Source organism: Hyla sarda, chromosome 6 (assembly GCF_029499605.1).
Source record: "Hyla sarda isolate aHylSar1 chromosome 6, aHylSar1.hap1, whole genome shotgun sequence".
NCBI lineage: Eukaryota > Metazoa > Chordata > Amphibia > Anura > Hylidae > Hyla > Hyla sarda.
In genome coordinates, this window is record NC_079194.1 from 91524204 (window position 1) to 91546972 (window position 22769).

At 43.1% G+C, this 22769-nt stretch overlaps 1 protein-coding gene across 4 annotated transcripts in view; it reads left to right on the forward strand.

Moving 5' to 3' along the window:
* Positions 1-22769, forward strand: part of SLMAP (sarcolemma associated protein) — a 159174-nt gene that overhangs the window by 42538 nt on the left and 93867 nt on the right. For all 4 annotated transcript variants that reach the window (XM_056524441.1, XM_056524439.1, XM_056524442.1 and 1 more), the window contains exons 2-3: positions 16679-16826; positions 18034-18106. In XM_056524441.1, coding sequence (XP_056380416.1) covers positions 16679-16826; positions 18034-18106 — 221 coding nt within the window. The remainder of the gene's footprint in view (positions 1-16678; positions 16827-18033; positions 18107-22769) is intronic.

The window sequence follows — 22769 nt, forward strand, 5'->3', positions numbered from 1 at the left end:
AGGTGTCATCAGAGAGGACTTAGACAGAAAAGAACAACTCAACTTCAGAAGCTCATAAGTACTGAAAGGATTAATAGAAGTAATTTACAAATCTGTTTAACTTTCTGGAGCCAGTTGATATATAAAAAAATGTTTTTTCCTGGATAACCCCTTTAAGGGGGTCTTCTGCGAACTCGCTCACACTACAGAATTTCAGTGATGGAGATTTCTGCCACTGAAATTGATGCTGCAGAATTATGCTCGCTGCATTGCCATCAGAGCTGCGCGGTATGTTCCGTAGTGTGAACATGCCCTAAAGTAAATAGGAAATGTGAACCAACCTTTACACAACGCACGTCATGTACTGACTGGATACTCTTCCAGGAATAGAGTTCTGTCTGGTGGCTTCTAATAATGTACATTCTAAGAGAAGGCGGGTAGGGGAAATGCCTATGGCTGTCGGTGCATGCTGGGAGTTGTAGTTTTGCAACAGCTGGAGATACGCTGTTTGGAGAACACTGGTCTAACAAGTTATTGCTGGGGTTCCAGGCAAAAACCCAACAATTTGTCCAAATTGCCATTAATATTTACTTGTTGCCCATGGGGCTTATACTTTGTATAGCTCTCTGCACAGGCTGTATGGTATCGGTCTTTTCTCTATGTGGCGGTAGTAACTCTGTAATGTGATCTATCTTGCTTTGCTGTGTGAGTTTCCCCATGTGACAGGCAGGCGGCTGTTGCTACATTCATGTACAATAAATGTCAACATTTCCTCTCTATAGTGAAGGTTTCATAGAAACTATTTAGGATTTATTTTTCTTGGTACCTGATCTTCTTGTACTGAAGTTATTGACCCGAACTACAGACATTATGTCCACCCTTTCCAATGAAGTATGGTAAAATTCTTCCAAAATTTTTAACAAATAGTCTAGAGCCAAGTTTTTAAGTGTGCCTCCAGCTGTTGCAAGACTACAACTCCCAGCATGCCCGGACAGCCTTTGGCTGTCCGGGCATGCTGGGAGTTGTAGTTTTGCAAAAGCTGGAGGCACACTGTTTGGAAAGCACTGGTCTAGAGCCATGTGATGCTTCAGCTGATGAAATCATGCTGGGAGTTGTAGTTTTGCAACAGCTGGAGGCACACTGTTTGGAAAACACTGGTCTAGAGCCATGTGACTCTACAGCTGATGAAATCATGCTGGGAGTTGTAGTTTTGCAAAAGCCGTGAGCACTCTTTGGAAGAAGTATGGTAAAGTTCTTCCAATATTTTTAGTCTAGAGCAATGTTTTCCAAACAGTGTGCTTCCAGCTGTTCCAAAACTACAACTCCCGGCATGCCCGGGCAGTCTTTAGTCGTTTTGCAACAGCTGGAAGCACACTGTTTGGAAAACAGTTATCCTAGAGCAGTGTGACTCTTCATCTGATGGGAAAACTACTACTCCCAGCTTGCTTTCTCAGTTTGTAGCTGATAGGACATGCTGGGAGTTGTAGTTTTGTAACAGCTGAGAGCACGCTGTTTGGAAGAAGTTCTTTGAATATTTTTAACATATAGTCTAGAGCAATGTTTTCCAAACAGTGTGCCTCCAGCTGTTGGAAAACTACAACTCCCAGCATGCTTCAACAGCCTTTGCATGCTGGGGGCTGAAGTTTTGCAGCAGCTGGAGGCGCCCTGTTTGGATAACACTGATCCTAGAGCAGTGTGACTCTTCAGCTGATGGGAAAACTACTACTCCCAGCTTGCTTTCACAGTTTGTAGCTGATAGGACATGATGGGAGTAGTAGTTTTGCAGCAGCTGAACAGCCACGGACTGCCATATGTGATCAGGGCACCATCATCTTCTGAAAAAGCTTTGGTATATTTAGGGCGTAAAGCGAGTTTCCCCTTAGGGATAAGTAAATCGTAATGTCTTTAGTATGAGCCTTTCCCCGCACTCCCATGAAATCACCATGGATGACCTTGGGTGTGTCGCTGGCGCGTTCCTCGGTATGGATTTGTTTTAGAAACTATACGTTGCCTGTGTGTTGAGGGCTGTTGGCGAGGTGCCAGCGTGCTGGTCATGTGACCCTGACTTCTGCTCCTAAATACTGACACCATGCTGGGAGTGGTGGTACACGCGTAAGCAAGGATTTTGTGACTCTAGGTTGTTGTATACTATGAATGCAGTTATAGATAATTATTAGTCTTTGCATATTGTACCGTTACGTTTCTTTCAGGTTTTCACCATTTTCCAGATGTTTTCTTGCTTTTATTAAATGGAAATCCCCTTCTAGTTTTACATACCTGCACTTTGTTTCATTATGTCTATGTAGACCGATCTCTATGAGCAAAACACAGTAGGTTATCTAATCTACCCCCTGTTCTGACATCAGGTCTAATAGTTCTATGGTGCTGGCATGGATACACTGTAACAAACACTCAGCTGGGTGAGCAGTGCTTAAAGGGGTTATCCCGAATAAATTTGTTTTATATATCAACTGGCTCTAGAAAGTTAAACAGATTTGTAAATTACTGCAATAAAAAAATCTTAATCCTTTAAGTACTTATGAGCTGCTGAAGTTGAGTTGATCAATTCTAAGTGTTCTCTGATGACACCTGTCTCGGGAACTGTCCAGAGTAGAACCAAATCCCCCATAGCAAACCTCTTCTACTCTGTGCAGTTCCCGAGACAAGCAGAGATGTCAGCAGAGAGCACTGTTGCCAGACAGAAGAGAACAACTCAACTTCAGCAGCTGATAATTATTAGAAGGATTAAGATTTTTTAATAGAAGTAATTTACAAATCTGTTTAACTTTCTGGAGCCAGTTAACATAAGAAAAAAAGTTTTTTTTCCTGGATTACCCCTTTAAATTTTGATGTTCACTGACAAGTGGAGGACGGGGAGGGGAGTTTTTATCAAGGCTCGTGTAGGTGAACGATGTGAGGGACTACGTTCTATTCAGGTCAGTGGAGGGAGACAGGAGAAGTGAGCTCAGGTATCTATAGTTACCAAGAGTCATACTGCAATGCACTCCTGGGAAATACAGCTGCTTCCTGTCACATGATCCTGCAGATCAATTTTTATGACGTCACAGTTTGCAGCTTTAGACTCAACCAACCCCAGACAGGCACCAATATGTACAGAACTTCTTTGCATGTTGGAATTTTTCTCAACCGGGAACTGGTGTCAGGACACTGGGGGGGGGGGGGGATGATTTATTATTGTGTAAATCAAGTTATTTTTCCCTCCGTTTCCTGTGCGTGCATAGTGTGTGCTTGTCCCCGAATGTATCCAAAAGGTCCAAGTTCTCCGTAAGGAACAAGATGGCTATGATCTAAGTCAAGGTCTATTCACACGGCAGAATTTCAGGCACCAAGCGGAAATTCAGAAGTGTGAATGGGAGTGCGGAATCAAATAGAAGTCTATGGCCTTTAATTAAAGGTGGAATTCCACAAGCGGGAATTCCGCCGTGTGAATAGGCCCTTAGTTTTATGGGGTTGTCCGAGCTGGAGTGCCCGAAAATTTGAAAACCATTTTAACTTTGTCTAAGTTGACAAATCAACCACCACTGCCACAGTCAAAACACATCTGACTTCATCCTAAATGTTTTGTTAAAATAACTTAAAGGGGTACTCTGCTGCTCAGTGTTTGGGACAAACTGGTCCGAACGCTGGAGCCGGCGTCTGGAGCTCGTGATGCCATAGTCTCGCCCCCTCAATGCAAGTCTATGGGAGGGGGCGTGACGCCCCCTCCCATAGACTTGCATTGAGGGGGCGAGGCGTGATGTCATGAGGGGGCAGGACTATTACGTCACAAGCTCCCGGTGCCGATGTGAGGTGAGATTTCCGAACCCATGCAAAAACCGAACCGCTCCTCCCCTCAGCTCTCTCGCTCCTCCCCTCAGCTCTCTCGCTCCTCCCCTCAGCTCTCCGAAGTTTACCGAAGGCGCACATATGCAGGAGTTAATTAAGCCACGCCCCTTAGGTTCGGAAATCTTACTTCACACCCCTTCCGTGTGAGGATGGAGGAGCGGAGCGGTTCGTTTTTTGCATGGGTTCAGAAATCTCACCTCACTCCAGCTCCAGCATCCGGAACAGATTTTGTTCCAAACGCTGAGCAGCAGAGTACCCCTTTAAAGGAGATGTCCGGTGCTCACTTTTCTTATTGTATCCGTTGCGGGCTGAAAAATAAAAGAAAACAAATTTTCTCTTACCTGCCTAGGCTCCCCCGGTGCTTCAGTACAGGTGTTCGGTCCCCAGGCTGTATTCTTCTTACTTCCTGTTAGCCCGGCACGTCACACGGAGCTTCAACCTATCACCGGCCGCAGTGATGTCCCGCCTCGGCCGGTGATAGGCTGAAGCTCCGTGTGACGTGACGGGCTAATAGGAAGTAAGAAGAATACAGCCCGGGGACCCAACACCTGTACCGGAGCACCGGGGAGCGTAGGCAGGCAAGAGAAAGCTTATTTTCTTTCTTTTTTTTTGTTTTTTTGCAGCCCGGAACGGATACAATAAGAAAAGTGAGCACCGGACATGTCCTTTAAGTAATAAAAAGGCACAATTTTTTTGTGCAAATAGCCACAAACGCACACAGAAAAGCGATGTAAAAAAAAAAAAACACTACCACCACCTTTTTTTGTATCCAGGCCAGACCATGTTTATTTGACACTGGTACTTTGTTACTTGTCGGGTTTATCTGTTTATACACAGGACGTTGTTACCTATTTGTCTGTATATGTGTCCTCATTCACAGTACAGCTCATTGTGTGGCTCTCACTGGAGGCTGTAATCTCCTGAATACCTGCAGAAACTTGATCTTTGTGTCTTTTGTCTTTCCAGACTCCAGAGGACACGTGTAACAATAAAACTATTTTTGATATAGGGTTTAAGTATGACCTCACTTTCTTGCCCTTTATTGCTACATTTACCATTAAATGTGACTTTAAAATCTACCTTGTCTTTGAGGGGGACACTGTAATAAGGCAACTGGACATGGACGTTGGGACATTTTTTTTTTTATTATTAACCCTTTGAAGACACAGCCTGTTCTTGCCTTTTTGCCTTTTCCTTCCTCGTCTTTTAAGAGCTTGTTTTGTTTCTAGGACTTAATGTACTTTTTAACAAAACCTTTAATTTTACAGTAAAATATATTGGAAAAATAAGAAAAAAAAAATTCTTTAGTGAGCTTGAAAACAAACAAAAAAAATAGCAGTTACGTTGTGTGGTAAAATTATTTGTTTTCCTCAGATTATTAAATAAATAAAAAAATAGGAAAACTATTTGATGAACAGTAATAATTTTACTTCCACCACCTCACGGATGATGTATGTGTATACCAGTTATCTGCAGCCATAACTATACAACCCCTCTTAGCTGCCGCTTTCCCCTTGTTCAATTCAAAACCTTTAACCCCTTAACAACATGTGCCGTTAATGTACGGCGCTGCATAGTGTCACTTAGCGCACAGCGACGTACATTTACAGCGCGGCTGTGATGCAAGCGCAGGAGATGCGTTCGCTTCATTCCCGCCGGGTTCCGGTGGCTGTCAGCAGCCGCGGACCCACCGGTAATGGCGGACATCAGCGATCGCGCTGATGTCTGCCATTAACCCCTCAGGTGCCGTGATCAATACAGATCGCGGCATCTGCGGCAGTGCGGCATTTATAATGGCTGATCTGATGCAGTGCCGTGGGGATCAGATCAGCAGAGATGGCAGACAGAGGTCCCCTCACCTGCCTCCGTCCGTCTGCCGGGGTCTTCTGCACTGATCTGCCTTTCAGCAGACGAGCATAAGATCACCGATAATACTGATCAGTGCTTTGCCCTATGCATAGCAATGAACAGTATTACCAATCTAATGCTTGCTATAAATAGTCCCCTATGGGGATTAAACAGTGTAAAATAAATGTAAAAAAAAAAAATTTGAAAAAAAATCCCATCCCCCCAATAAAGTTTTTAATCACCCTTTTCCCCATATTAATACAAACAAAGCGTAAAAAAAAAAGAAATAATAAACCTATTTTGGTATCGTCGCGTGACTAAATGTCCACACTATAAATATATAATGTTAATGATCCCGTACGACGAACGGTGTTAACGGAAAAGAAATAAATAAAAAAAGTAAAAAATTTCTACTTTTTTGTCACGTCAAACTGCAAATTTTTTTAAAAATAAAAAACGATCAAAAAGTCATATACGCCAATGTGGTACAAAAAAAAAACTACAGATCACTGTGCAAAAAATGCGCCCTCACATATCCCTGAATACCGAAAAATAAGAAAGATAGAGGTGGTCAAAATAGGGCAATTTTAAACATACTGATCTTGTAAAAAAAAAAGTTTGAGATTTTTTAACAGCAGTGCAATAATAGAAAAGTATGTAACCATATCATCATTTTAATTGTATTGACCCAGAGAATAAAGAAAACATGTCATTTTTACCGCAAAGTGTACAGCGCGAAAACGAACCCCCCCCCCCCCCCCAATTTAGCAAAATTTTATTTCCATTAAAACTTCCTTACACAATTTTTTTTGGGGGGGGGGGGGGGGGTTACATTTTAGGGTAAAATGAGTGATGTCATTACAAAGTACAACTGGTCACGCAAAAAAACAAGCCTCATATGGGTCTGGGAATGGAAATATAAAAGTTATGAATTTTGGGAGGCGAGGAGGAAAAAAAGAAAACGCAATAATCAAATTGGCTTTGTCCTTAAAGGGGTTATCCAGGAAAAAACTTTGTTTTTTATATATCAATTGGCTCCCGAAAGTTAAAGCGATTTGTAAATTACTTCTATTAAAAAAATATTAAAGCCCAACAAAACTGCTGACAGAGGTGGAGGACGGGATTGATAGCATACATGTGGTCTTGGTCACACAACTTACATGTTTTATTTAAAGGGGTTGTCCAGGAATTTTTTCTTATACATATCAACTGGCTCCAGAAAGTTAAACAGATTTGTAAATTACTTCTATTAAAAAATCTTAATCCTTTCAGTACTTATGAGCTTCTGAAGTTAAGGTTGTTCTTTTCTGTCAAAGTGCTCTCTGATGATACTTGTCTCGGGAACCGCCCAATTTAGAAGCGAATGCCCATAGCAAATCTCTTCTAAACTGGGCAGTTCCCGAGACACGTGTCATCAAAGAGCACTTAGACAGAAAAGAACAACCTTAACTTCAGAAGCTCATAAGTACTGAAAGGATTAAGATTTTTTAATAGAAGTAATTTACAAATCTGTTTAACTTTCTGGAGCCAGTTGAGATATATATAAAGTTTTTTCCTGGATAACCCCTTTAAGGGGTTAAAGTAGGAGTAAACCGTTGTAAGCTTTTATTTGGCTCACATTTTGCACTTTATATCTGGGTTTGTGGTGCAGATCTGGTACATTTTGCTTGGTAAATCTCTTGTCAAGTCACAAATCCACTTCACTGCTTGTTAGATTAAGACTTGAGACGTGTCCGCTGGAGGGTCTCCCTTTCAGTCTCCATATTCTGAGTATAAGAGATGTCTTGTCTATTACAGCAGTAGAGAATATCACTAGACACAACCATCTGTAATAATGGGCAAATATCTAGTAAGGAGCAGTTACCATGAACAAGCATTAAAAAAAGTCTCGCATATGGAGACTGTGTCCATTGAAGCTATACCAAAATTCCCACCATTAGTAGAAGGAATCGTTATAATTCCATAGAGAGTAATACAGGCTTTAGTGTCTTTGGTTTCACATGGAGGTGAAGGTCACTTTGTGAGAAGCGAGAGGGACTTGTCAGTCTGTTCAGGACACTACGATGTGATCAGAAGAACCAGGTGATGACTTATTGTAGCTACAGCAGAGCCAGATATGCCGTACAGTAGTGGTCTTCAACCTGCGGACCTCCAGATGTTGCAAAACTACAACTCCCAGCATGCCCGGACAGCCGTCGGCTGTCCGGGCATGCTGGGAGTTGTAGTTTTGCAACATCTGGAGGTCCGCAGGTTGAAGACCACTGCCGTACAGTATATACTAGGTGCCAGTTCTCACTAACTGTAAGCAATAGCAGCTATAACCTGTGTATGGGGATTGGGAAACACAAGTGTGGTGACTTGGGATGAACAGGGATGTTGCAGGATGGTGTTGCTTGGTATAGATTAAACCCTTAAAGGGGTAGTCCAGTGGTGAAAAACTTATCCCCTATCCTAAGGATAGGGGATAAGTTTGAGATCGCGGGGGGTCCGACCGCTGGGGCCCCCTGCGATCTCTCTGTACGGGGCCCCGGCTCTCCGCTGAGATAGCGGGTGTCGACCCCCGCACGAGGCGGCGGCCGACACGCCCCCTCAATACATCTCTATGGCAGAGCCGGAGATTGCCGAAGGCAGCGCTTCGGCTCTGCCATAGAGTTGTATTGAGGGGGCGTGTCGGCCGCCGCCTCGTGCGGAGGTCGACACGCCCCCTTCCAGCGGGCTGTCGGGGCTCCGTACAGGAGATCGCGGGGGGCCCCAGGGGTCGGACCCCCCGCGATCTGCAACTTATCCCCTATCCTTAGGATAGGGGATAAGTTGCTCACCACTGAATCACCACTGGACTACTCCTTTAATTGTCGTGACGCCAGGGTGAGGGCTTCCTCTGTATCTATATGTCCTACCGCCACCTGTCCCAAGAGCGATAGGGAGGAATAAAGGATTGTCCACAGCCGTAATTGTACTGAACTTGAAATAACTTTACTGCAGATTTTATGCAGGATGCAATTAACAAATGTCTTCACAAGAGGACCGGAATTTAGGTTCCTCACAGGTTGTCTGGGACTTTATAGGCAAATAAGCTTTGAATCTTTGCTTTACGCTGTTCCACTGAATTTAGGGGTATGTTTTAGGTTCAGTAGTTGCGTAGGATTTTAGGATGGCGTTGGATAAACTCACGGTTCAGTATGCAGCTTTAATTGGAAGGCTTCAGGCCTAATTCGCTTGTAGAATTGTACAGAGCTCCGCTCGCTGTCATATCCTGGAGGAAAGAGAGCGATCATTGGATACAACGCCGTTATATCTGAAGGGGCAGGTCCAAGGCTTATTGTTTCCCCAAACCTGTCAGTCCTAGTACAAAGGATTGTGGATCTAACACATGAACTAATCACATGATCCGAAGGTCCTTAACCTCAAATATAACACAAATATCATTGATCACGTGACCTAAGGTCCTGTACATTACTTACACTATATTATAACATATTAAATATGTACAATTTTAAGAATACTTGGAGGGGACTAGGGACTATCCCACCAGGAGAGCCCTATCAGCATGAGGAACTCTGACTATGGGGACTTACAACCAAAAGTACAGGACCGAGTCCAGTACCGGAAAACCACACAAGTGTACTGAGGAAATGATAGGATTCCCCGAAACCTTTGTGTTCACAAGAGGACAGGATAAGAACAGAGGATGGAAACAAATTTTGCCTTTTTCATGCAAAACTCTGCCGGGTCAGTATATTACAGGTTAATCTGTTGGGCAGAACCTTTGTGTAACACATTTACCCGGGACGTGGAATCACAATCTACATAGACTCATTGATAGGAATGTGCTCGGCCACTGTCAGGGTAGCAATACTAATACATGTTGTGGCGTTGTTCCCAGGTCATTTTGGTGCCCGTTGTGGGTCACTGCCTAGTACTTTACATTTTGTGTCTTTACTTGTTGACATACAATGTCACATCCCATTCACACCAAGGTTTATGTATACAGCTACCATATACCGTTTTACATTATAGAACCGTTTTTGTTGCTGTTTCCATACACTGGCCTTGAGAAAACATACTAAAGAAGTAAATCCAGTTTGGCACAGCTGCGTTTCACTCCTACCACAGTGTTGTCTGTTTTAGTGTTTGGACTGTTTTATACGGTTTTTGCTCATACGGACCATATGCACAAACCAAGGGGGGAATCTCTGGTTTTTCTGTAGCGAGTGTATGAGTTTGAGTTGGGGTTTGAAGTTCATCAAAAACCTTGGATGATGGGACACACCCTTAAAGGGGTACTCCCGTGCTCCAGCGTACTGAACATTTTGTTCAGAATGCTCAGAGCCAGAGGCCATGATCGTGATGTCATGGCCACGCCCCTCATGTCACACCACGACTCTTCCATTCATGTCTGTGGGAAGGGACATGTCAGCCGACACGCCCCCTCCCATAGAGAGGGTGTGGCATGATGTCACAACCACCCAAAGGAAAAAGATGCGGAGCGCTCACCAATCCATGTGCAGGCAAACGGGATTTCTCAATCCAAAGGCCGCATTGGTCTGTGCAGGAAGGCGGCAGATGGGGAGTTCAGACCTCAGGCCACGGACCGTATCGCACTACTAGGCACTTCATCAGGGGCCTGACAAAGCGCCTAGTAGTGCGATACGGTCCGTGGCCTAACGTCTGAACTCCCCATCTGCCTCCTTCCTGCATAGACCAATGCGGCCTTTGGATTGAGAAATCCCGTTTGCCTGCACATGGATTGGTGAGCGCTCCGCATCTTTTTCCTTTGGGTGGTTTTACCTTTTGTAATTTGGCTATCAGGGCTGTCAGGGCATGCTGGTAGTTGTAGTTTTGCACCAGCTGAAGGCACCCTGGTTGATAAACACTGCCTTAAAGGGGTACTCCGGTAGAAAACTTTTTTTTTTTTTTTTTTTTTTTTTAATGACCTGGTGCCAGAAAGTTAAACAGATTTGTAAATTACTTCTATTAAACAATCTTAATCCTTTTAGTACTTTTTAGCAGCTGTATGCTACAGAGGAAATTCTTTACTTTTTGAATTTCTTTTTTGTGTTGTCCTCAGTGACACCTCTGTAAACAGGAACAGCTTAGGTTTGCTATAGGGATTTTCTCCTGCTCTGGACAGTTTCTGATACGGACATAAGTTGTCAGCAGAGAGCACTGTGGACAAGACAAAAAATAAATTAAAAAAGAAAATAATTTCTTCTGTAGCATACAGCTGCTAATAGGTACTGAAAGGATTTAGATTTTTTAATAGAAGTCATTTACAAATCTGTTTAAAGCGTAACTCTCATGAAATTTTGGTGCAATAACCTGCACACAGCCTTTGTACTGTGTGCAGGTGGTGGGTATAGTAATATTTTTACCTAATATTTGCAGGCTTTCATGACTGCAAAAAAGACTTTTATTCAAAGCCACTGCTTTTATACCAACGTTTCATGACAGTTGCGCTTTAACTTTCTGGCACCAGTTAATTTAAAAAAAAAAGTTTTCCATCGGAGTACCTCTTCAAATCATCACTATTCGAGGTCCTGGCTTACCCCTTTAAAGGGATACTCCGCCCCTAAACATCTTATCCCCAATCCAAAGGATAGGGGATAAGATGTCAGATCGCGGGGGTCCCGCCGCGGAGGACCCCCGGGATCTCTGCTGCAGCACCCACCTGTTGCGGCTTCCGGCAGTGCTGGAGGCTCTCATTCTAACGCCTCCCGACCACGGTGACGTCATGACTCCACCCCCCGTGTGACATCACACCCCACCCCTCAATGCAAGTCTATGGGAGGGGGCGTGACAGCAGTCACGCCCCCTCCCATAGACTTGCATTTAGGGGCGGGGCGTGATGTCACACGGGGGGGAATGACGTCACGATCTCACGTTACCGTGGTCGGGAGGCGTTAGGATGAGAGCCTCCAGCGCTACCGGAAGCCGCAACAGGTGGGTGCTGCAGCCGACATCCCGGGGGTCCCCAGCGGCGGGACCCCCCGCGATCTGACATCTTATCCCCTATCCTTTGGATAGGGGATAAGATGTCTAGAGGCAGAGTATCCCTTTAAATATGCAAGATGTCAAGAAAAGTCATCTTCTAGACCTCTACACTTAAAAATAGACCCAGCGTTTAGCAGGTGTTACACTTCTTCTTTTTGTGCACCAGATTCCTGCGCACACATCTTTAATCCTTGTTGTTTTTGTCTTGTGAACAAAGCCTTGCTGATGTTGTATTTCAGGACCCGAGCTACATTACTAGTAGTGGCAGTGGGATTAGGTTTCTTAGAAGTAACTAACATACACAGTGACCCAAACCAGAGGCTGACTTTTGGCCTGGGTTGGTTTAGCTCCAGAACTAGTGTTATAGGGGTCCTCCGGAGGAAAAAAATGGGATGGGGTGGGGAATAAGGGGCCGCCACTGGGACGCTCTCTCTGCAGCGCCGGTATTGTATGCGGAGCGGTCTACAGTTTCAGAAACCTCCAGTTTCTGGGACTGGAGACGTGACTTAACACCACACCCCTCCATTCATGTCTATGGGAGAGGGCGTGACGGCTGCAGGACCCCCACGATCACACATCTTATCCCCTAACCTTTGGATAGGGGATAAGAAGTCTTAAGGCCGGAGTACCCCTTTAAGGCATTTTGCACCATTGCTGGTAACTGGTATAATATTATACAGATTTTATACATTTATCGTCATTGGTGAGGCACGGGGAAGGTTTGTTAATCCATTTGCCGTCTTTATTAACATTGTGCCAGGATCCGGATTCTGAGCTCCTTTAGTTCACTCAGTGAATCCTGGTAGAAAGTCCTCAGATGACATCTGACCTACATCAGCGCTCTGGTCTACTGTGAACCGTGCCAGGAAGGTTCCTTTGCCCGCTGCGCTGTGTAACCCTAGCAGCACTGCAACGTCCACAGAGACCTGGGTATCTGGTTTAATGAGCAAGAAGAACAAAACGTTGTCACAATTTTATGTCCTGTTACCAACTTTATGTAACACACTACAAACCACTACTAAATAAGGAGCGCAAAAAGCTAAAAGCCAAAGTAACTTTGTATGGATTTTTTTTTTTAGAGGATTTTTTTTTTTAGAGGATTTTTTTTTTATATATTTTTTTATCCCTTAATATTTTTTGCAAAAATCTCAGCTGTTACAGTAGTGGTCTTTAACCTCTGACTCTTTCTTTAAAGCTTATATTACAAAAACTATTCTGCCCCCAGAAAGCAGAGACGTACAGTAAATTATAAGGGGAACTAATGTGAGAGGTCCTTTCTTTTACATCAGGGGTCTCAAACTGGTGGCCCTCCAGATGTTGCAAAACTTAAACTCCCAGCATGTCCAGGCATGCTCTGACAGCCATGTGCTGCAGCTAAGGCTGCATTCACACCAATTTTTTGCAATACACTTCCCGTATCAGGTTTTTAATGAAAAACGGATTCCTCAAAACCGGACTAAACTGTATCAAAACGTGTGGACAAATTTTAACCTGTATTAAGTTAAAAACTGTATACGGTTGGAAAATTGATGTCCGGATGCATCCGTTTTTTAGGAAAAAAAACTCCATTATGAATAAAGTTTCATTTGTTTGATTGAAATTCAAAGAAAAAAAAACTGTGCAAAGTCAAAAACCGTATGGTGCAAACCGGATGGAACCGTACGCACATACAGTTCTCTACGGTTCCCATCGACTCCCATGTTTAAAAAATAAATAAAAATAAAAAAGTATACAGTTTCAATACGGTTTTTCACCCGGACCAAAAACCGTGTCAGACTATGGTTTGGGTACGGGAAAAAAAAGGACAAAACCGTATAAGCCGCAAAACTGTTGCAACTGGATCCATCGTTTGGCATACGGTTTTCAATGGAGAGTCAATGCATACGGTTTTTAATGGAGAGTCAATGCATACGGTTTTAAATACAGTGTTGTATGGTTTTCAAATTGAAAACGTATACGGGAACTGTATTGCAAAAACGTGGTGTGAATGCACCTTTACTGCTGTCTGGTCATGCTGGGAGTTGAAGTTTTGCAACATCTGGAGGGCCACCCGTTTGAGACCACTGTTTTACACCATTAGGGTAAATCCGCACCTAGCAGAGTTTAGGGGAACAAGGCTAAGTACACATTGCTGTTGTGCTCTCTCCCATTCTGGGTCAGTTCAGCTTTTTTTTTTTTTTTTTGTTCTGAATTTATCCAAAACAGGTCTGAGCACATCTCATCGGGTCCCGATAGATCCCATTGACTTGAATGGGGCCCATTTGGCATCTGTAATTTTACCAGAGTTTAGTGGAGAAAAAAGGAAATGCATGTTCCGACGGAGCTCCATATACCGGAGCACGATGGCTGAGTGAACAAGCGCTAAGATCCACAGTGAAAATCTGTAGCTTGCGTGGCCACCCCCGCAGCGCACACACAGCGTTTGGAACTAAATGTTCTGAACGCTAGCTAGTGGAGTAACCCTTTAACTTTCTGGCACCAGTTAATAATAAAAAATAAAAAAAAGTTTAAACAGATTTGTAAATTACTTCTACTAAAAAATCTTAATCCTTCCAATACGTATTAGCTGCTGAATACTACCGAGGAAATTCTTTTCTTTTTGGAACACAGAGCAGTCTGCTGACATCATGACCACAGTGCTCTCTGCTGACATCTCTGTCCATTTTAAGAACTGTCCAGAGTAAGAGAAAATCCCCATAGTAAACATATACTGCTCTGGACAGTACCTAAAATGGACAGAGATGTCCGCAGAGAGCACTGTGCTCGTGATGTCAGCAGAGAGCTCTGTGTTCCAAAAAGAAAAAAAAATTCCTCTGTAGTATTCAGCAGCTAATAATTACTGGAAGGATTAAGATTTTTTAATAGAAGTATTTTGCAAATCTGTTTAACTTTCTGGCACCAGTTGATTTAAAAAAAAAAAAAAGCTTTTCATTGGAGTACCGCTTTAAGGGGGAAAATCCAAATGCACTCACCACAACAGAAATTCAACAGATTTTTATTGCACGATTTTTCCAGTGCAAATCCTCAGTAGTTCCTACACATGTGAACCCCTGAGAGGCTTGTTTAAATCCCTATATACAGTGCTGTACGCTAAAATAGTGTGGTAGCCCTTGGGGGGTGTATGGTAGGGATGGTATTGGTATATGAGGGGTTAATATTAACCCAGTCACTCGTGACGCCAGGGTGAGGGCTGGTATGCTGAATCTATGTTCCGGCCAATCGCCGCCCTTCCCAGAAGCGATAGGTGCAATGAAATGACTGACGAACTTTCATTAACTTTTTTTTTTTAACCACCTGCCCTAAGAAAAGGAGATTAATTTCCATTTTGTGTACACAGTTCTCTGCTTGTCCTCATCTGGGGGTGTTCTGGCAGACCGACTAAATTTAGCAGTGCACCTCCTTATGCTGAGCTCTTCAGGCTAAATATAAGCTGCTTCTTTTAGAACCTATAGAATTGCTCATCAGGCACAAGTGGAAGGATGTTGGAGTGCGGATACATGAAATGACATGCAATTAGTAATGCCGCCTGGCACAGCCCGGCCTAATGAAGGGGCAGCTCTTTGTTTTTTGTGGAGTTTTGTCTCTTGTGCTGGCAGTCAGGATGCTCAAGTGAATGATGTCGCTACAAGTTCAGAAAGTTAATTGAATCACATTGACTCAGGACTGTGGCCTTCAGAAAGCGAAGGTGAAAGGCTGAAAGGGGTCCTGCGCACATGGGCTGAAGGGCCTGAAGAAAAAAGCGGTGGTCACAATTTTTACTGTGAATATCTGCAATTTGCGATTTCGCGAATATTTAGAATATAGTGATATATATTCGTAATGAGGAATATTTGTTTTTTTTTAGTGTGAATATGCAAATATGCAATTATGTGATTATGAAAATATTTGCGGATATCGACACTCCAGTCAGAGGACACTGATCCTTCTTTTTAGTTAAAGATATACGGTAATCGCACATGTGCACTATTGGAATTTCATTATTAATTTTTGCATGAAAAAACAGGGAATATGTGAATTTCGCGAATATAGAACGAACATCTGTCCATATATCGCAAATGCGAATATGGCCTATGTCACTCATCACATCATCTCACATCCTCCCACTCCCAGCATAATGACTTCTGCTCAGGTCACCGAGCATTAATTCAAAACTCTGTCCTAAACGTCAGAGTTCCCGCCAGACTTTCTATGCAGAGACTGCTGCAGAAATTCCTGTTCCAGGAGTGCAGTGATGTAGTAGGCAAGTGCATAGTTACTATCCACCTCACAGTATTGGGCAGAAACATTACTTGTCGGGGTATAACACTTTTTTTTTTTTTTTAAATATATAACTATTTACAGCAAAATCAAAGTTATTTACATAGTATGAGTAGCTTATGACTGTTTCTTGATGACAATACTTAAAATACTGTCATACCATTAAATGTCACTGTGGTGATTTGCACTTAAATGGTCACTCTCATTAAAACTAATATTTCCTATTGCACTCCTTTATGGTAAATAAAAAATATTTCTAATATACTTTGTTTTAAAAAAAATAAAGTTTTCTATGTTTTATTTGTGCTTAAAAAAGCTCAAGAGCACATTTTCCCCCATCTTATACAGATACTTTGGACTGAGGGGTGTGTCCAGCCTCATCCAATCATAGCTCCTCTCACACTTAACTGCCATATGCTGTTGGTTGGACCCCCCCCCCCCTCAGCACTCCAGGCTGCACTTCCTATGTTTGGGCTTCGGTCCTAAGTCTGTGTATGAGATGGTGGAAAATGTGCTCTTGAGCTTTTTTAAGCACAAATGAAACATAGAAAACTTCATTTTTTTAAAACAAAGTACATTAGAAATATACTTTATTTACCATAAGGAGTGCAATAGCAAAAATTTTTTAATGAGAGTGAGCATTTATGTCATCTTTAAAAGAAAAAAAAAATATTTATATATGATCTAAGATTTTTTTTTTCTCTTCTACCATCAGTCTCTTTGTTTCTCAATGTCTTTTTTTTTAATTATCTTACAGTTCTATCTTCAAGACACTAAGAGTAGTAATGGTACCTTCATAAACAGCCAGAGGTTGAGTCGAGGGTCAGAGGAGAGCCCGCCTTGTGAGATCCTATCCGGCGACATCATTCAGTTTGGGGTTGATGTAACCGAAAACACCAGAAAAGGTTTGTGATTACTACTGAATGTCTTGTGTTTTCTCTCATAAGGCCCCTTAGGCTATGCCTCCAATGCAAGCAGATAGGGCTTTTGTATACCTACTGTCCTAAAATGTCATATGACAAACTTTATCCTTCTAATCTTCTTGGGGATATGCAGGGGCCTTAACCACGTTTCATCTAATCACAATCCTTCAAGCCGGCCATATAGCTTTCCATTGGGTGTTATTATTTACCAGATTGTGAGGCAAATATTCTTTTGAAACCCTTATTTAACTTCCCATCCGTGCAGGTTTGCTTTCCCCACTTGGAGGTGACACGTAATACGGTGTTTGTAAGGGACACCAGTCAGCATCTGGCATTATATCGGAGACCTGGCTGCACCTGTTCTATATAACATTTCCCATGTGTTGACACAGTGGATTGTGTAGGGGCAGAATCGCTTTCTCTTATAATGCTATTTGTTGGGTTAGATGACCAAAGATGTGAGAATACCATTAAGCCCCAAATTATTATTTCTACTTTAAGGGTACATGCATATTTTTTGCTGCAAATTAGCTGTAGCAGATTTTGCTACCCATTAGAGTCAATGGGCAGCAAAATCTGCATCTAAAATGTTTTAGTGTATGTTCACACGGGCATATATCTTTTCAAACCCGCAACGTATTTCCCGCTGCTAGTTTGAGAAGAGGCTATGTGTAGCAGGCTTGCGGCAGCGGAATCTCCGCTGTTGAAAATCCGCTGCAGACACTATTGACTTCAAAGGGGTCTGTGTCGGATTTTTTCTCATTGGAGATTCCACTGCTGAAAACTTGCTGCAGATATCCCGCCGCTTTTCAGACTTGCAGCAGGAAATGCACTGCATGTTTGAAGTATTACACCTTTGTGAACGCACCCTTAGGGTCTATTCACACGTACAGTATTCTGCGCAGATTTGATGCGCAGGATTTCAAGCTGTGTTCAGTTTACATTGAAATCTGCAGCATCAAATCTGCACAGAATACTGTACGTGTGAATAAACCATTCAGGTGAATAAACACACCCCGGGTCTGCTGCCTATTTATAGTTGTAAAATTTGCAGTTGCGGATATGGTGTGTGTGTGAATGCACCCAAAGTATTGATTCTACCTTTATGTTAGAGCTGTTAAGTATAATACAAGAATTTTGGAGTGATGCTGCATATACATTTTTATTTTTTGTATTTTCTTTTCTATAGTGACCCATGGTTGTATAGTGTCCACAGTAAAGCTGTTTTTGCCAGATGGGTTAGAGGCAAGACGACGGTCAGAGTAAGTATCGAAGTCTGGCAGTAATATATGTGATCCATTGTTTGCACAAATAAGAAAAGTGACTCTATTTTGCTTCCATCATGCTGTTGTGTGTCTCTTGGCAAGTTTGCACTGAAAGTTCCCCCTCAATTCTCCCCTTTAAAGTATATATAAGCTATAGCTTCTAGGAGTCGCCTCACTTCTTTCTTTTAACCCCTTAAGGACTCAGACCATTTTGGCCTTAAGGACTCAGACAATTAAATTTTTAAGTTTTCATTTTTTCCTCCTCGCCTTCTATAAATCATAACTCTTTTATATTTTCATCCACAGACTAGTATGAGGGCTTGTTTTTTGCGCGACCAGTTGTCCTTTGTAATGACATCACTCATTATATCATAAAATGTATGGTGCAACCAAAAAACACTATTTTTGTGGGGAAATTAAAACGAAAAACGCAATTTTGCTAATTTTGGAAGGTTTCGTTTTCACACCGTACAATTTATGGTAAAAATGACATGTGTTCTTTATTCTGAGGGTCAATACGATTAAAATGATACCCATTATTACATACTTTTATATTATTGTTGTGCTTAAAAAAAAATCACAAACTTTTTAACCAAATTAGTACGTTTATAATCCCTTTATTTTGATGACCTCTAACTTTTTAATTTTTCCGTATAAGCGGCGGTATGAGGGCTCATTTTTTGCGCCATGATCTGTACTTTTTTTTATACCACATTTGCATATAAACTTTTAATACATTTTTTATAATTTTTTTTTTAAATAAAATGTATTAAAAAAGTAGCAATTAGCAGTAGTAATTTTGGACTTTTTTTTATTTTTTTTCGTTCACGCCGTTCACCGTACGGGATCATTAACATTTTATTTTAATAGTTCGGACATTTACGCACGCGGCGATACCAAATATGTCTATAAAATTAATTTTTTTTTACTTTACTTTTTTTTATTGGGGGAGGGGATTTTTCACTTTTTTTTTAACTTTTACTCTTAAATTTTTTTAAATTTTTTTTTTACACTTGAATAGTCCCCATAGGGGACTATTCATAGCAATACCATGATTGCTAATACTGATCTGTTCTATGTATAGGACATAGAACAGATCAGTGTTATCGGTTATCTTCTGCTCTGGTCTGCTCGATCTCAGACCAGAGCAGGAGACGCCGGGAGCCGGACGGAGGAAGGAGAGGGGACCTCCGTGCGGCATTCTGAATGATCGGATCCCCGCACCAGCGCTGCGGGCGATCCGATCATTCATTCAAATCACGCACTGCCGAGGGGTGAATGGCGGACGCCCGCGAGATCGGCCATTGCCGACGGGTACCTGGCTGCGATCAGCAGCCGGGATCAGCCGCGCATGACACGGGCATCGCTCCGATGCCCGCGGTTATGCACAGGACGTAAATGTACGTCCTGGTGCGTTAAGTACCACCGCACCAGGACGTACATTTACGTCCTGCGTCCTTAAGGGGTTAAGAAAGAAGTCCCCAACCCAATCCTCAAGACCCACCGACAAGCCAGGATTTGAATTGTCCTCGTTTTTTTTCCCAGTGGAGTAACTGAAAATACCCAGAATGTTGTTGGGCCCTGAGGACTGGGTTGGAGATCACTGGTTTAAAGGGTTACTCCACTGGAAAACATTTTTTATTTTTTTTTACAAATCAACTGGTGCCTGAAAGTTAAACATACAGTAATTGCCGTAAATGTTGGCACCCCTGAAACTTTTCAAGAAAATTAAGTATTTCTCACAGAAAAGGATTGCAGTAACACACATTTTGCTATATACATGTTTATTCCCTTTGTGTGTATTGGAACTAAACCAAAAAGGAGGAAAAAAAGCAAATTGGACATAATGTCACCAAACTCCAAAAATGGGCTGGACAAAATGATTGGCACCCTATAAAAATTGTGGATAAATAAGATTGTTTCAAGCATGTGATGCTACTTTAAACTCACCTGGGGCATTACGGCCATGACTGTATTTGTAAATAACTTCTAGTTGAAAATCTTAATCCTTCCAGTACTTATCAGCTGCTGTATGCTACACAGGAAGTTCTTTTCTTCTTGAATTTCCTTTTCTTCTTGAATTTGAATTACCTCTGTCCATTTTAGGAACTGTCCAGAGCAGGAGCAAATCCCTATAGCAAACCTATCCTGCTCTGGACAGTTCCTAAAATGGACAGAGGTGTCAGCAGAGAGCACTGTTGTCAGGCGGAAAGGAAATTCAAAAAGAAAATAACTTCCTGTGTAGCATACAGCAGCTGATAAGTACTGGAAGGATAAATATTTTCAAATAAAAGTAATTTACTAATCTGTTAACTTTTCAGTTGATTAAAAAAAAATGTTTTCCAGTGGAGGCCCCCTTTTAATAGATCAGTTGTAGCAAATGGCTATATGTGTCACTAGAGATGAGCGAACTTCCAGTAAATTTGATTCGTCACGAACTTCTCAGCTCGGCAGTTGATGACTTATCCTGCATAAATTAGTTCAGCTTTCAGGTGCTCCGGTGGGCTGGAAAAGATGGATACAGTACTAGGAAAGAGTCTCCTAGGACTGTATCCACCTTTTCCGGCCCACGGGAGCACCTGAAAGCTGAACTAATTTATGCAAGAAAAGTCATCAACTGCCGAGCCGAGAAGTTCGTGACGAATCGAATTTACTGGAAGTTCGCTCATCTCTATGTGTCGCCCATTGTATTTATTCTCTAGAACCATGCATCTACACCCGGTAGGGTGTAAATCATAGGGTGAAGTCCTGGACACCCCGTGTTTGCTTCATATGGGATTAGATCAGTGTTTTCCAACCAGGGTACCTTCATCAGTTGCAAAACTAAAACTCCCAGCATGCCCAGACAGCCTTTGGCTGTCCGGGCATGCTGGGAGTTGTAGTTTTGCAGCAGCTGGAGGCACCCTGGTAGATAGTCATGGACTTATTTTTTTTCCTTTGTGTGTGGATCTTTTAGATTCCCCTTTAACCCCTTCGCGCAGAATGTCATATATAAACGCCGGGTTGTGCAGTGCGTTCGCGCATCCCGGCGTTTATAAATGACATTCAGTTAACCCGGCGATGCGCAGCATCGCACGGGTTAACTGGCAGAAGTCCCGCTGTTTCCAGCAGGGGACAACTTCTGCTTCACCCCCAGGACCATCAATTGATGGTCCTGGTCAGCGATCACTGTGATTGGTCCCTGTGGACCAATCACAGTGATCTGGGGTGAAAGTTCAGATCCCCCGCACTGCCCGCCCCTGGAAGTCGGGCAGAACGGGGGACGAAGCGCTGCAGGGGCTCGCGGGGACCTGCGGCATTCGGGGGGAACACGTGGGGACCGGCGGACTTACCTGATCCAGCGGCGGGACCGAGGAGCAGCGCGGGACCGGCCACGTGGACGAGCAGCGACGGGTAAGTATGTGGTCCTCAGAGGCAGCAGTGAAGATCTTCACTGCTGCTTCTAGGAGTCTGAAAACTACAACTCCCAGCATGCCTAGACAGCCTTTGGCTGTCCGGGCATGCTGGGAGTTGTAGTTTTGCAACATCTGGAGGGCCCCAGTTTGGAGACCATTGTATAATGGTCTCCAATCTGTGCTCTTCCAGCTGTTGCAAAACTACAACTCCCAGCATGCACTGACTGTCCAGGCATGCTGGGAGTTTTAGTTAAGCAACATCTGGCCCTTCAGATGTTGCCGAACTACAACTCCCAGCATGCCCTTCAGCTGTCTGGGCATGCTGGGAGTTGTAGTTTTGCAACAGCTGGAGACACACTGGTTGGGAAACATTGTTTCTAACTCAGTGTTTCCTAACCTGTGTGCCTCCAGCTGTTGCAAAACTATAACTCCCAGCATGCACTAAAAGACCATGCATGCTGGGAGTTGTAGTTTTGCAACATCTGGAGGGCCCCAGTTTGGAGACCATTGTATAATGGTCTCCAATCTGTGCTCTTCCAGCTGTTGCAAAACTACAACTCCCAGTATGCACTGACTGTCCAGGCATGCTGGGAGTTTTAGTTCAGCAACATCTGGCCCTTCAGATGTTGCCGAACTACAACTCCCAGCATGCCCTTCAGCTGTCTGGGCATGCTGGGAGTTGTAGTTTTGCAACAACTGGAGACACACTGGTTGGGAAACATTGTCTGTTTCTAACTCAGTGTTTCCTAACCTGTGTGCCTCCAGCTGTTGCAAAACTATGACTCCCAGCATGCACTAACAGACCATGCATGCTGGGAGTTGTGATTTTGCAACAGCTGATGCAAGCCCCCCCCGCCCCGCCACCCCCGTGAATGTACAGGGTACATTCACATGGGTGAGGCTTTTACAGTGGGTTTCTCGCATCTTGAGATGCAGCAAATTTTGCGCTGGGAAACTCGCTGTAACCCCCCGCCCATGTGACTGTACCCTAAAAACACTACACTACACTAACACAAAATAAAATAAAAAGTTAAAAACACTACATATACACATACCCCTAAACAGCCCCCCTCCCCCAATAAGAACGTCCGGTACACCACTGTTTCCAAAGCAGAGCCTCCAGCTGTTGAAAAACAACAACTCCCAGTATTGTCGGACAGCCGTTGACTGTCCAGGCATGCTGGGAGTTTTGCAACAGCTGGAGGCACCCTGTTTGGGAATCACTGGCGTAGAATACCCCTATGTCCACCCCTATGCAAATCCCT